At 34.6% G+C, this 14,787-nt stretch overlaps 1 protein-coding gene across 11 annotated transcripts in view; it reads right to left on the bottom strand.

Annotated features, from left to right (window-relative positions):
• Positions 1–14,787, bottom strand: part of Gpatch8 (G-patch domain containing 8) — a 93,759-nt gene that overhangs the window by 56,416 nt on the left and 22,556 nt on the right. For 4 of the 11 annotated variants that reach the window (XM_078041976.1, XM_040268709.2, XM_040268707.2 and 1 more), the window contains exons 1-3: positions 11,113–11,193; positions 3,472–3,488; positions 1,212–1,284 (exon numbers count right to left, since the gene is read on the bottom strand). Coding sequence is in view for 2 of the 11 variants with exons in the window: in XM_021728331.3 (XP_021584006.2) it covers positions 1,212–1,284; positions 11,113–11,187 (148 nt within the window). In the remaining 9 variants the exon portion in view is untranslated. Of the gene's footprint in view, positions 1–1,211; positions 1,285–3,471; positions 3,489–10,038; positions 10,074–11,112; positions 11,194–14,787 lie in introns of those variants that run through there. The other 7 variants (XM_040268708.2, XM_040268706.2, XM_078041975.1 and 4 more) reach the window with 4 other exon arrangements.

The raw sequence follows: 14,787 nt of genomic DNA, 5'->3' as shown, positions 1-14,787 counted from the left end.
CTTCTGGACTCTGATAAAATCTGTGGTCTATGCCATACAAATTCACAGTCAGAGTATTCTTTGTATTGTCTGCAGAGTTTTCTGCCACTTGGAAAACAAGTTATGGTAATCAAACCTCTCTCACCACAAGAAAAGATTAATACTTGGTAATAAATATTCAATAAAAATATATTTGTTGAGCCTAAGGATCACCACTGAATAGAATTTACAGAAGTAGAATCTTTAAAGCAAAGGTTTTAATCTTTGAAACATCCTGTTTCATTCCCTGTCCTCTTGCTTCTCTTAACATGCTTAACTTCTCTTAACCTGTATTCAAATGGTGAAAATCTGTTTTCAAAATTCAAAGGAGTTAAATCAACATTAGCATACCTAACTCCAAACACCCTTTCTATAATGAGCCTCTCCATAATCAGATGCAGAAGTATAACGATTCCCTTCATTTCTGAGGTAGCATCCATATTACATGTGTATCAAACAATAGCTAATGAATCTGAGACAACTAAAAAGTAAATGCAGGTGGATGTTTTTTCCAATTAACAACTCAAAAGCAGAAATATTAGTATTTTGTTTTCAAATAACTAGTATAGTTAAAAAGAAAACTGAATGCAATAGAAACCTTAATCCAAACATTTTTCAGGCCTGATCTGAATCTGAAAAGTGACCCCTCTGAAGAAAGCCCTACAATTTTCATTCTAGTTAGTTTAGAAAGCCCTACAATTTTCATTCTAGTTCATGTAGGTTAATTTTTTATCTTCACCACTACATGGATTCTAATCAAAGAGCTAAAGAGCCAGAGTAATCACAACCTTCAGATAGACTTGGGAAGGACAAAAGTTAAAACCCTGTGTTGAATTCTATTTATAATACTGAAGCCAGGTGTAACTCTGATACTATGTATTATTTTTATTTCACCAACCTACCACCTCCATTTAAAAATTTTTGTTGTTGTTTTTGAACAAGTTGAGACGCACAGAATATGTTTGACCTGAAAGTTTTAATGACACAGCAGCTTGCTTCTGCAAATTACTAGCACATGTGGAGGATATACAGAAACTTATAATACAATCATAGGAAAAAATGGACTATTCTAGTGGGGGAAAAGTGGGAAGAAAACCCCAAACACTTTTTTAAGAAGACAACAAATATATTCAGATACAAGATTTGCATCAGAAACATTGTTTTCTTTGTTTTGGTAAATTTAAAAAACTTACCCTGAAGAGATTTTCCCAATCCCTGGCCCAGCTTCCACCCATGTTTCTGGAGTAAGCGGTGTCCAATATTATCCTGACAGACAGAACAGAGAGACAAACCAAAAATATTCCAATAATATATTCTTCCCTTCCTAGTGACATTTAAACAGGTGATGAGCAAGAGGTAATTCTACATATATGCATGCAAAAAAGGTGCTGATAACAGGGTAAATGTGCCCAATAAAAGGGACATTAATGTAAAAGAAATGCTGGCTAGTATTTTAAATGGGAAGAACATATTGGGTAAGGGTCCTTTTGGATAGTGTGCTGGGCAACTTTTGTACATAACACTTAAAAAGGGGAAGGGAAAAGGGGGAAGAATACATTTATGAAGTTTTAAAACTAACATTAAAAAGCATAAAATCAAGGTATTTATACAATCATATCCACCACCTAGACAGCACAACTTTAAGATTTTTCTTTAAAAAAAAAAAAATCTACATTGTGTTTAGTTATTTTGTTTATGTGTCAGGCTTTCAAGAAACAAAGTAAGCTGTAAGTGTAAGACTACCCCACCAGTAGAAATGAAAAAAACAATCAGCAAATCCAGGCTAGACTTGATTGGTGTTTTAAATATATATAATATAAAATATAAATATTTAACTAGCATGCAGCCAATATTAAACTGAAAAAACAGTGAGGTTAGTAAAACAAGAAATTAAATTGATTAAACAAAAATAAAATGAGCTCAAGCACAGACTGAGTGATGCATTTCAACATGTAGTCTAACAAAAATGCTAAGATGTTAGAATGAAACAGGCCTAGCAATAAGTCAACAGTAAAGAACCATTAGTGCATGTAGGGGGAAAAAAACCAACATACATAATGTCTCATCTTCCTAGGAGAAATCAGAAAAGGTATTTCAACGTAAACTGTATAAAAAATTCCAGAAACAACAATTAATTGTCAGCTTTTGCCTAAAGGATCAAGGTATCAGAAACTTCTACATCCTTCTGTCCAATTCTCTGCTTTTTACAGTTATTATAAAGTACTCAGATAAAACTAAACAACCACTAACTGTACCAGAAAAAAAAAAATGATGCTGCTCATTCAAAAACAACAACAACAACAAAACACTTAAAAATTATAAACCCAGGGCTAGTGATATAGCTGGTGGTATAATACTTGGCCTAGCATGCATATTCCTTGGGCTCAATCACTATACTGTACGTATGTATCTATGTATCTATGTATGTATGTGTGTATGTACACCTATATGTATACACAAAATGTTCAACATGCATTTAATTTATAATATTAATCTAGTATTGCCATTTGGAAATAACCACATATTATGTAAAATCTATTTACAAATCTAAAAAAAAAATCACAAATCTCTCACTAAAACTAAACATTTCATATTAGACTGCTTCTTTCCCAGTTCCAAATGCAAATGATAAAATGCTTTTTGGAGTCACAGGGGGAAGAAAAACATTATACATACATATAAAACAAGTGTGGTTCACAAAAGGGCACTAGAAATTATTCTTACTAAGAATTTAAAGAATTAGAAAACACTATATGGTATGTGTAATCCCAAGAGATGACTTTCACATTAAACAATCAACTCTGTTACAGCTTCTGTTCTACCCTGTATTACCTGGAAATGCATCTTCTATCCCAGTACTAAGTGTGTCTAAGTATTTACTAACTTTATTATTAAAAAAAAAAATTAAACACTGAGAATGTAGCTCAGTGGTAAAATGTTTGCCTAGCATGCACAACGTCAATCCCCAGCACCACAAAAAAAATTAAAATTAAAAAATAATAAAAATCTCAATAATAAGTAATACTAGAAGAAAATGGAAAGGTAAAGAGGCCCTTATGGTTTTAACATGGAAACAAACTTACCTGCATATAAAATCTTTATTTCATATCATAATTTTTATAACTGAAAACTCTAGAAAGAATATAAGGATAGTAGAATGACTACAGTTCTGTAATTGGTTAAATTATTATTTAATCTATTACTAGATAAACGCTATAACTATATTTGGCACTAAGGCTTGGGCATTAATGCTGACAAAAATTGTTGCCCTCCCATTTGTTGTTTTGTTGTTGTTTTGTTTTGTTTTTTTAAAGAAAAAAAATTTGGCTAAGTGGAGATGAGACATTATGCTGACTGTGTTATATTATGAATGCACTAAAATAAACAGACAGATGAAGCGGTATGCTATTTCCAAAAGCAGTGCAAGTGGAGTGAAAGCATTTCCATACGAACCTGGCTTTAAAACTGGGCTGTCAAAAGAACAGTTAAATGTAACACAAAGTAAGAAACTGTCCGATCACTAATGGTCATTTTTTTTTTTTTTTTGTCTTGTTTTCAATTCACTGCTTGCAAGTAATGTATTTATTAAAGAAGAGTGGAAGCATAAGTAAATTCACGAGTCAAGACCAGCTGAGAGATTCAAGAGCAGCATGTTGTGACTGACAACAGTGAAAGGAAAAGCAAATGTTAAAGGGAGAGGGAGAAAAAAGAAAAAATTAAAGTTATACACATTAGCACCACTTTTACAAAACCACTCAAGAGGATGGCTGTCATTTTCTCAAAAAAAAAAAAACCTACTGATAGAAAAATGATAATGACATTTCTCTTCTAAAACTTAAAAAAAAATTAAGTCTATTTTCCCAAGTATGAATAGGAAATGAAATGTTCAGGGCTATATTAAAATATTTAACCTGTCATCTTAAGTTCTTAATCCTTCTGACTAAAATAAAGGCAACAGAAAGAGACACATCTCCCAGAACCTCCTCTTCTCACCAATCTCCTAGAGTAAATTAATACAGCAAACCTGAACCTTTCTTATCATTTTAAACTACCTGCTTTTGGAGGGGGGAAAAAGCAGTTCTGGAACTCTCCAGAAAAAGCTACTATTCAGTATAGTTCCTTTCTTTAAAACAACAACAACAAAAAAGTTTTATAAACACTTGTCAAAATCTAATGGGAACCAAGTGTGGTGGCCCATGCCTGTAATTCCAGCGGCTGTGGAGGCTGAGGCAGGAGGATTGCAAGTTCAAAGCCAGCCTCAGCAACTTGGCAAGGACCCAAGCAACTCTTATAGAGAAGCTGTCTCAAAATAGAAAATAAAAAGGACTGGGGATGTGGCTCAGTGGTTAAGCACCCCTAGGTTCACTCCCTGGTACAAAAAAACAAAAACAAAAAACAAATGCGATAAGCATATAGGTAGTACAAGGAGCACACAGCAGAAAAACTTACGAGGTACAATAAAGCAGACTTGTCTACCTCTGAAATGATCAAAACTTTCACTGTCAAAAAACAAGGGACTTGGGGGTTGAGGTTGTGGCTCAGTGGTAGAGCACTCACCTAACATGTGCAAGGCCTTGGGTTCATCCTCAGTACCACATAGAAATAAATAAATAAAATAAAGGCATTTTGTCCAAATACAACTAAAAAATATTTAAAAATATATAAAAAAAAAACCCACAAGGGACTTGGGCTGGGGTTGTAGCTCAGTGGCGGAGCACCTGCCTCGCACGTGTGAGGCACTGGGTTGATCCTCAGCACCACATAAAAATAAATGAAGATGTTGTATTCATTACTAAAAATAATATTAAAAAACAAAAAATAACAAAACAGAACAAGGGACTCTGCCAGGCCTGGTGGTACAAGTGTAATCCCAGTGGCTTGGGAGGCTGAGGCAGGAGGACTGGAAGTTCAAAGCCAGCCTCAGAAACTTATCGAGATCCTGTCTCAAAAAAAAAAAAAAAAAAAAAGTAAAGGGCTGGGGATGTGGCTCAGTGGTTAAGTTCCCAGGGTTCAATTTCTGGTATTCCACAAAAATAAATTTTAAAAAAGGGAGTCAATCACCAACCTACAGAAAGTAATATATTCTTGGGCTGGGGATGTGGCTCAAGTGGTAACACACTCGCTGGCACGCACGGGGCACTGGGTTTAATCCTCATCACCACATAAAAATAAAATAAAAGATGTTGTATCCACCGAAAACTAAAAAATAAATAGTAAAAAAAAAGGAATATATTCTTCCTATTTATGGATATGATTTTGCTAATTATTCCTGGATGCTATTTACAACAGTAAATTGACATAAATAACTTATAGCTCCAACAGGTAATCTAGATAGAATAAGGGCAATATATACTGAATTTACCTCTAAAATAATAACTATAAGGAAAAAAAAATTTTAAATGAACTCTTTACTATTTCAGTCACTATAATAGTGACTAAAAACCAGCCAAGAATGATGGTACATGCCTATAGCACCAGCTATTAGAGAGGCTGAGGTAGAAGGATCACTTCAGCCCAAGAATTCAAGACCAATCTAGGCAACATGACAAGATGGGCTCTAAAAAAAAAAAATAGTTTTTATTCGTTTTAATTTATTAACAAAGTTGCAAGGAAATCCAAATTTTAAGATAATTAATATGTCAACAGTATTTTGCCCAAGGGTGATAAGCAAAAAGTTGGTTTTCCACATGATTCACAGAGAGTTCCCACACACCACCTATTTGTTACATTCTGTTCTCAAGATTCAAAATGGTGGCTATGTGGCATGCTTTTTGGTTGGAAATAAAGTTCTTCTAATTATGGTTAAAAAAATAAAGCTGAACTGAAAAGCCAATGTTTTTTTCACCAAAATTACTTCAGTTGGCTTATTTTTTCCCCAATTTAAATGTACGATTAAAATGCTATACTTTGAAGCTGGGTGTGGTGGCCACATGACTGTAGTCCCAGTGACTTGAGAGACTGAGGCAGGAGGATTACAAGTTCGAGGCCAGCCTCGGCAACCTAATAAGGTACTAAGCAACTGAGCAAGACGCTGTCTCAAAATTAAAAATAAAAAAGGTTGGCACAGTGGTGCATGCCTGTAATGCAAGCGGCTCAGGAGGCTGAGGCAGGAGAATCAAGTTCAAAGTCAGCCTTAGCAATGGCGAGGTGCTGAGCAACTCAGTGAGAGACACTGTTTCTAAATAAACTACAAATTAGGGCTGGGAATGTGGCTCAGTGGTTTAATGCCCCTGAATTCAATCCTTGGTTACCCTTCTCCCATTGCCGCTGCCAAAAAATATATAAAAAATTAAAAAGGGTTGAAGATATAGCTCAGTAGTAAACACCCCTTGGTTTCATTCACAGTACCAGAGGAAAAAAGCTGTAAAAATTTCCATATTTCCAATTGTTCTTCTCTATTATGTGAGAAGAGAGGTACAACTTTTAAATAGGAAGATCTTTGAAAGCAACAAATGTGTATCATAAAAACCTATGAATATGGGCTGGGAATATGGCTCAAGTGGTCGCGCATTCACCTAGCATGTGTGAGGCACTGGATTTGATTCTCAGTACCACATAAAAATAAAATAAAGATGTTGTGTCCACCTAAAACTAAAGAATAAATATTTTTTAAAAAAAACTATGAATATGCTGAAAACAACATCAGCAATTAAAAAAAAAAAAAAAACCCTTGCCAGGTATGTCAGTGCACACCTATAATTCCAGCTACTTTGGAGGCTTACGAAAGGAGGATGGCAAATTAGAAGCCAGCCTGGGCAACACTTAGCAAGACTCAGTCTCAAAATAAAATTTAAAAAGCAAGATGGGTGGAGGGGGAAGCTCAGTGGTAGCGCTTGCCTAGCATGCCTGAGGCCATGGGTTTGATCCCCAGTAAAGGGGGTAGAAAGGGGAATATTCATTAACTATTTGTATTTCAACATTTTAATTTATTAATTATCAAGCAGAAAAATTTCCCAGGAAGTTCTCTCTGCTCCATGTAGTTTTATACCACCACAGTAATAAGGACTATTTTTGCAAAAAGTACACCAACATGTATGATAGGTGCCTGCCAAATCAAAGATAAAATTTTACTGTATTGTATGGGGCTGACTCCAAATTTTTATACAAGGAAACACAGTATTATATTTCAGGAGAAAGTTATGCTACAGGCATGTAAGTGACTAGATGAATTTCACAATGAATTTTCTTTTAGTTGACAGCCACATTCAATTTACACACTTTAGCATATTTATTTTCAATAGTGACAAAAATAGCAAGTCTCTTGAGTGGATTGTAAGCTTTGCTGATTGTGTATCAAAGACTGTGTAAGCAAGAACCAAATGCTACTAGGTGAACCCATGCAAACAACAGGTTGTAAAAATTCCCAAAACAAAACAAAAAAAAATCTATAGCTCACTACAGATGACACAATGAAGACTAGAGAGAAAAGCCATATAGTAATGCTACACCATTCAGCTCCAAGAAGCACATTTATAGTGCAGTCCACATATGGTCACTGCTAAATGTCAAATCAGCAGTCTTATAGAGTTACAGTTTGGAACTAGTGGAGTCCACAGATCTAAACAGATAATGCAACATGACAAAAATCCAACTACACATATAATTCTAAATCCCTAGACAAGGAAACTAAACATCAGCAACTAGAATTTGAAGTGACACTAATTTTTAAAATCTACTCAATCAACCTGACAACTATTAAGCCAGGATTTTAATCAGTCAGATAGAGCAAAAACCAATTTAATGCTTATTGGTAGTTGCACTTCCAACTACAACGATTGCATATTTTAAGTCTATAATGTAGGTATCTTGCCACCTATATAATTTAACATCATTCCCCCATCTGATTTCTCACATCTTCAAACTATAGTCATAAGGACCAGACATCCTAAATCATACCAACCAATTCTTCAAAGTATGATGGAATCCTAACTTGATCTATGACTTTAGATAAAATTTTGTTTTCTAAATATTGTAAGTACATGGAGGTCATAATTACGATGGCTGGGATCTAAAAGTCATAAAGCAATAATGGCTTTTTAAAATTCAAGTTCAAAAGAGATTTTATAATAAGGATAAAAGTTAATACTTTGCACTTTTACTTTAATTCAAATAATCAAGTTGTCTAGCAATTCTTTCATAATTTTCTTAGAAAAGTGTTTCACCCTTGACCAGAAATTTCATCAAAGGATATGTGGTTGGTTGAAATAAAGAAAGGAAAATAGAACTTTACAGTAGATATTAAATACTTAACGAAAGTTAAATTTTCATGTGTTTTTAACTGAAATACTTGTATCATCTCACTAAGAAATCTAACTTCAGAAGTTCACTAAAAATATAATGCATTATTACATCTTCAAATCTCATTTCCCATCTTGCTAGCTTGCATCAAATTTACCCTATTACAAAACAAAAAGACCTTAATCCTATACTCACAATAACCCTTCAACGGGCATATTCTTGGCACAAACCTGTGCAGAGACTTCCACGGTTACCAGCTGCTGCAGATTACCTTTGTTAAAAAAAAAAAATGACTAGACCTTTAGCTCCTGCAATGATCTGTAGACTCCCAAAGCTGCATATTTCCAGCCACTTTTGAGTTGCATGCTGTAGCAAAACAGTCAGCACCTCTCAATAGATATTGCTGCAGAGAAAGATTTTAATTCAGCAGAGTCTCTTTCTGTGTTAGAAGCAACGACATTTCCCTCTAAGAACAAAAATAGCTCAATATAGCCAGCCAGCCATATAACGCAATATACACTTATTATTTAGTGGGAATTACTTAGGTAATAGGGGTTTTTTTCTTGGGGGAGAAAAAGTGGGGGAAAACTACCTACTACTTTGATGCCAATCACAGGAGTTTCTTTTAAAATTTAAGTTTTATACCCAAATGATTAGGTAGCAGATATAAGATCCTTCCTTATCTTGTGAATCCCATTTCTACCTAACCCAATATAGGCCATGAACCTGTAACTACTACTTAACCTATCACATCACAAATAATGCATATATGTGTTTCCAGGAGTAAATTTTCATTAGAAGCATACTTATTAGTATAATATACACCTTTGAAAGTGTTTATTTACTAAAAAAAATAAATATACAGTCTGAGTACTATACTACTTGCTACTTTAAATGGAGAAGACAATAGTATTTAATAAATTATATATATATATATATATATTAGTTCTCCTCCTCATTGAGATTTCTCAACAATGATTACTCAAACTGTCGTCTTCTCCTTCTTTTTTTTTTTTCTTTTTTAGTTGTTGTTGGACCTTTATTTTATTTGCTTATTTATATGTGGTGCTGGGAATCGAAAACAGTGCCTCACACATATGAGGCAAGGGCTCTACTGCTGAGCTACAACTCCAGCCCCTTAGACTCTCTTCTGACAGTGCTCTCCCTATGATGTGTGCTAGAAAAAAATCCTGGACATTGTGAGGCAAAGTAGCATTAGCTTTATGTGCCACAGAAATAAATAAAGAAAGCTTTTATCACTTAATGCTTTTTAATACTCTGTTGAGTATAATAATAATAAACACTAGGCTGCAAATTCAGCCTAGTATTTAAATATAAATTTCCTGCTACTGCCAAGTCAGAATACTTAGAATTATAGTTTATATAAGAATATTAACCAATTATACACCTTATAGACTATGGTATTGGGCTTTTCTGCTGACAGTTTGTTCTTGAACTTTGACCCCCAAAAAACACGTTTATTAAATTGAAAAAATTATTTCTCAAGTACAAGATACTGATCATGGCTACTGATTTTTATCCTTATGTCAAAACTCAAGACTGGACTTTCAACACATCAGATGTGACTTCTCCCTCTGCAGCATTATCACATGCGTCATCAATTACTGCCATGCCTAAGTCTAGCATCATGCCAGCACATTAAGACAGAAGATACTATACGCAGTGTTCACTGGACCAGAAGGACAGAAATAAGAAGGGGAGGTGGGGGAGAAAGAAACCCTAGAGAAGAAATTAAAAAAAGGCAGACCGTGCAATACAAACCAGATCATGGCTGCTTAGCTAATATGGGCCAACTGCTGTGGAAGAAAAATGTCGAACACCCCAAGTTGTGTAAATTTCTGTAAACATCTAAACACACACACAAACACACACAACACCAACCTAATTAGGAACATAAATATATGTTGATCCTTTACTATGTTACAATTTCAAAAAAGCTAAAATTAAAAGTATTTGTACTCTGTACTCACTAAATTGACTTTTTTTTCTTAAGGGAAAAGAAGCTAGTGTTTCTTAAAGGGAGAGAAGGGGTTTGTCTTGACTACTATAAAGATTAAGATTCCTTCTTTGATGATTTTTCCCCAATCAGGTTTTTCCTATGACTCAATGAAGCCCTTATTAATTATGTACACTTAAGCACAAATATTAAATGCTGACAATAATGACATTTAGACATTGTAACAAAGGACTGTGTTATTTTAAAATATGGGTTTTTCAAAATAAAAATAATGTTAAAAAATCAAGATTTCTTTTTAAATTAAGAGAAAGGGAAAATAAATCTCCTTGTTCTACGAGTTGGTATCATTAATGCCCCAAACTAAGCAGTGTGGAAAAATATAATTAACTTTTGACCAACAACAACAACAAAAAAAAGAGAGACATAGTTAAAGCTACAGAGACCATGTTTATCATGTTTCATTAAAGTCTGATAAAAAAATATATATATTATTTCTTAACCATTTCTAATCACTTCACATATGACTGGGCACCCAAGAAAGGTATTAAAGGATCAAAATACATTTTACTCCTTTATTTAATTTATAAAAACACTAAGCTTGAACTTTCTATCTTTATCAGAATATCAATATGGGCCAAAATAATATTTTTCCTTTGAAATTCCAATTTGTTTTTCCATGTTTTGGACTAATTTCCCAATGTATTAAAAATATCAAATTCACATCCCAAACTCTTATTTGATTACTACAGGGCATGCAAGAAAATATAACTAACTATACTATCAGTTATTAATAAGCTTAACTTCACTCACATCAAGTGTCACACGAACACTACCTAACTAACTGGCTAAGACCCAAAATTTAGCACTGATCATCTTACCGATTCTATAGGCTTGTCAAGTGATGCTTGTTCAATTTCCAAATGTCCTTCTTCATATTGATCAAAGTGATTACCCTGAAAAAAACAAAAAACAAGACTACAGTTATTTTACAAAAGCAATAAATATCAAAATTGTTAATAAGCTAATCAAATGAGTGGTTATTTTAAGCTTTAAGCTTTTCATTCTCAGTCAACAACAAAAAAAAAAATCATAAATTCAGACTTCCCCCCCACCCCCAGTACTGGGGATTTCAGGGATATTCTACCATTGAGCCACATCCCTGGCCCTTTTTACTTTTTATTTTGAGAAAGGGTCTTGCTAAATTGCTGAGGCTGGCCTCAAATACTTCAGATCCTCCTGCCTCAGTCTCCCGAGTAGCTGGGTTTACAGGAGCACTTCATCACATTCAGCAGAAATTTAGATTTTTTTTTTTTTGAAAGTCTATCAACAATTAGGAGCTGGAGTATAGCTCAGTGATAGAGTGCTTGTCTATCAGGTACAAGGTCCTGAGTTTGATCCTTAGCACAGAAAAGAAAAGAAAAGCAACTTATTACATCAGGTAACTAACGCAAAATGAAATTTTTAAAAAGGGTTGGGGAGACTGGGGGGCTCAATGGTAGAATGCTTGCCTAACACAGCGGCAGGCAGGTCCTGAGTTCAATACCCAGAATTCCCCATCCCCAAAACAGGGATGGGGCTATAGCTTGGTGGTCGAGCAATCCTGGGCTCAATTCTCAGTACCAAAAAAAAAAAAAGAAAAGAAAACAAAAATAGGAAGAAAAGGAAATGAACATCTTCTAGGAAAAGTCAAGATCATCCTTGCCCCGCCACACAAAATTACTCATTTTTCCAAACAGATGATGAATCATTAGCAAAATCTTACAAGCTTAAAGTTGTTTTAGAAAATACCACAGGTAACAAAGTGTAATCAACAAATAACAGATACTTAAATTTCTAAAGACAGCTAGTTAGATTTCCAAATTATTCTGGATCTATGAGCTACCAATCAGGATAAATAATATAGTTTGAGTCTAGAAAAAGACACACATTTATAATTAATGGATCTTCAACAAAGTACAAAGACAAATTAATGAAGAAATAATAGCATTTTCAATAGATGGTGCTAGAACTAGGTATCTATATGCCGGGAAAAAAAAAATTTAGCTGGTTGGGGTTGTGGCTCAGAGGTAGAGTGCTTGCCTCTCACAATATGTGTGTGTGTGTGTATATATATATACATGTATACACATACACACACACACATTTTCTTTATCCATTCATCTGTTGAAGTTGTACCTAGGTTAGTTCCATAGCTTAGATATTGTGCATTGAGATGCTATAAACATTGATGTGACTGTATCACGACAGTATACTGATTTTAAGTTCTTTGAGTATATACCAACTAGTGGGATAACTGGGTCAAATGGTGACAAACTATAATTTAAAAAACTAATGTGGGCTGGTAATGTAGTTCAGTGATTGATAGTATGTTTGCCTAGCATGTGTAAGGCCCTGGAATCAATACCCAGGCCTGTCATTTAAAAAAAAAAAAAAAAACAGAAACTGGGCACTGTGGCATACCTATAATCCCAGCAGCCAGGGAGGCTGAGGCAAAAGGATTGCAAGTTTAAAGTCAGCCTCAAAGTCCTAAAGCAATTCAGCAAAACTCGTCTCTAAATAAAACATAATAAAGGGCTGGGGATGTGGCTCACTGGGTTAAGCACCACTGGGTTCAATTCCTGGTACAAAAAAAAAAATGTTTTGTAGACCTAAATATAAAACCTAAAATGGCAAAAGATTCTAGCTGGGTGCAGTTATACAAACCTCCAGAGGGTGAAACAGGAGGATTTCAAGTTCAAGGTCAGTCTGAACAACATAGTAAGGCCCTAAGCAACTTAGTGAGACTCTGTCTCAAAATAAAAATAGTTGGGGATGTGACTCAGGGATAAAACACATCTGGGTTCAATACATAGTACCCCCCATCCTGAAGAAAACATATGAGAATATCTTTGTGACCTCAGGCTAGACAAAGATTTCTAAGACACAACACAAAAGCACAATATATGAAAGAAAAACAGGGGCTGAAGGTGCAACTCATTGGTAAGAGTGTGTGCTTAGCCCATACAGAGGTCCTCAGTTCAATTCCCAGCATTCACATATACAAGACCATCTGAAAAATCTACAATTTATGACATAAGACATTCTGGAAAAGGTAGAACTATGAAACCACTGATATAAGGAGGCTGACTCTTAGTGGGGTAGGGAGGAGAAGCATGGGAGGAATAGATGGAGGAATAGATGAATTCTAGATAGGGAAGAGGGGTGGGAGGGGAAGGGAGAGGACAGAGGATTAGCAAAGATGGTGGAATGTGATAGACATTATTCAAAACATGTATGAAGACAGAATTGGGTGTCAACATACTTTATATACAAACAAGAGATATGAAAAATTGTGGTATATGTGTAATAAGAATTGTAATGCATTCTGCTGTCATTTTTTAATAAATCTTTTAGTAAATCTTTAAAAAAAAAGATTTACTAAAAGATTAGTGGTTCCTAAGGGGTTGTGGGGAAGAAGTAATGAACAGGTGGAGCACAGGAGATTTTTAGGAAAGCGGAACTATCCTCTATGATACTATATAATGGTGTGCACATGTCATTTGTACAAACCCATAGAACTACAAAATCAAAAGTAAACCCTAAAGTAGACCATGTATTTTGACTGCTAATGAAGTATCCATACTTATTCACTTATTGTAACAAATGTACAATGTACTGTAACACATGTGCAGGATGACTGGGGAGGAGAGGCACTGTCTGTAAAGAAGAGATTGGATATATGAGAACTCTACTTTTTCCTTCAACTTTGCTGTGAATCTTTAAAAACTGCTTGAAAAAATAGTTTATGTATTTAGTTTAAAAAATAAATAAACAAAAACGAGAATAAACTCATATTCAACATTTCTAAAGCATTTCTTCCAAACAATATTTAAATTTTAAAATGTACCATAAAACTGACAGGTAACCAATTGACAAAAATGGCTACTTCTAAGAAATGAAATGGAGAAAGAAACCCTCATTTTTATTTTTACTTGTTACAATGTAGCCTGAACATTTAACAATATCTATAATTATTTTCCTTACTAGGGATTGAACCCAAGGGTACTTTACCACTCAGCTATGTCCTCAGTCCTTTTTATTTTTTAAGACAGGGTCTCTCTAAATTGCTTAGGGCCTTGCTAAATTGCTGATGATGGTCTTGAATTTGAGATCCTCCCTCCTGCCTCAGCCTCCCAAATTACAGGGATTACAGGCATGTGCCATGGCCCCCAAATATTATTTGTATTTCATTATTATTATTTGTGTTTAATAATATACCTTTATAAGTGGGGAATCACAATGTTCTAAAGTTAAAGACACTTCTAGCAGTTTCCTCACTTGTGACAAGAAGCTATTCCAAAAGGTAACAAATCTAGATGTATGATTAAGCTTCAGTCTAACAAAATGTTTGAATAAGAACATTTCGGCTGGGGATATAGCTCAGTTGGTAGAGTACTTGCCTCATATGCAAGCCCTGGGTTCAATCCCTAGCACCACGAGGGTGGGGTGGGGGGAACATTTCACATACACACACAACACACAACAAAACAGAACAACTTAAGAGGCCCAATTTC

Source organism: Ictidomys tridecemlineatus, chromosome 3 (genome assembly GCF_052094955.1).
Source record: "Ictidomys tridecemlineatus isolate mIctTri1 chromosome 3, mIctTri1.hap1, whole genome shotgun sequence".
NCBI lineage: Eukaryota > Metazoa > Chordata > Mammalia > Rodentia > Sciuridae > Ictidomys > Ictidomys tridecemlineatus.
This window is presented reverse-complemented; position numbering and strand designations above follow the sequence as displayed.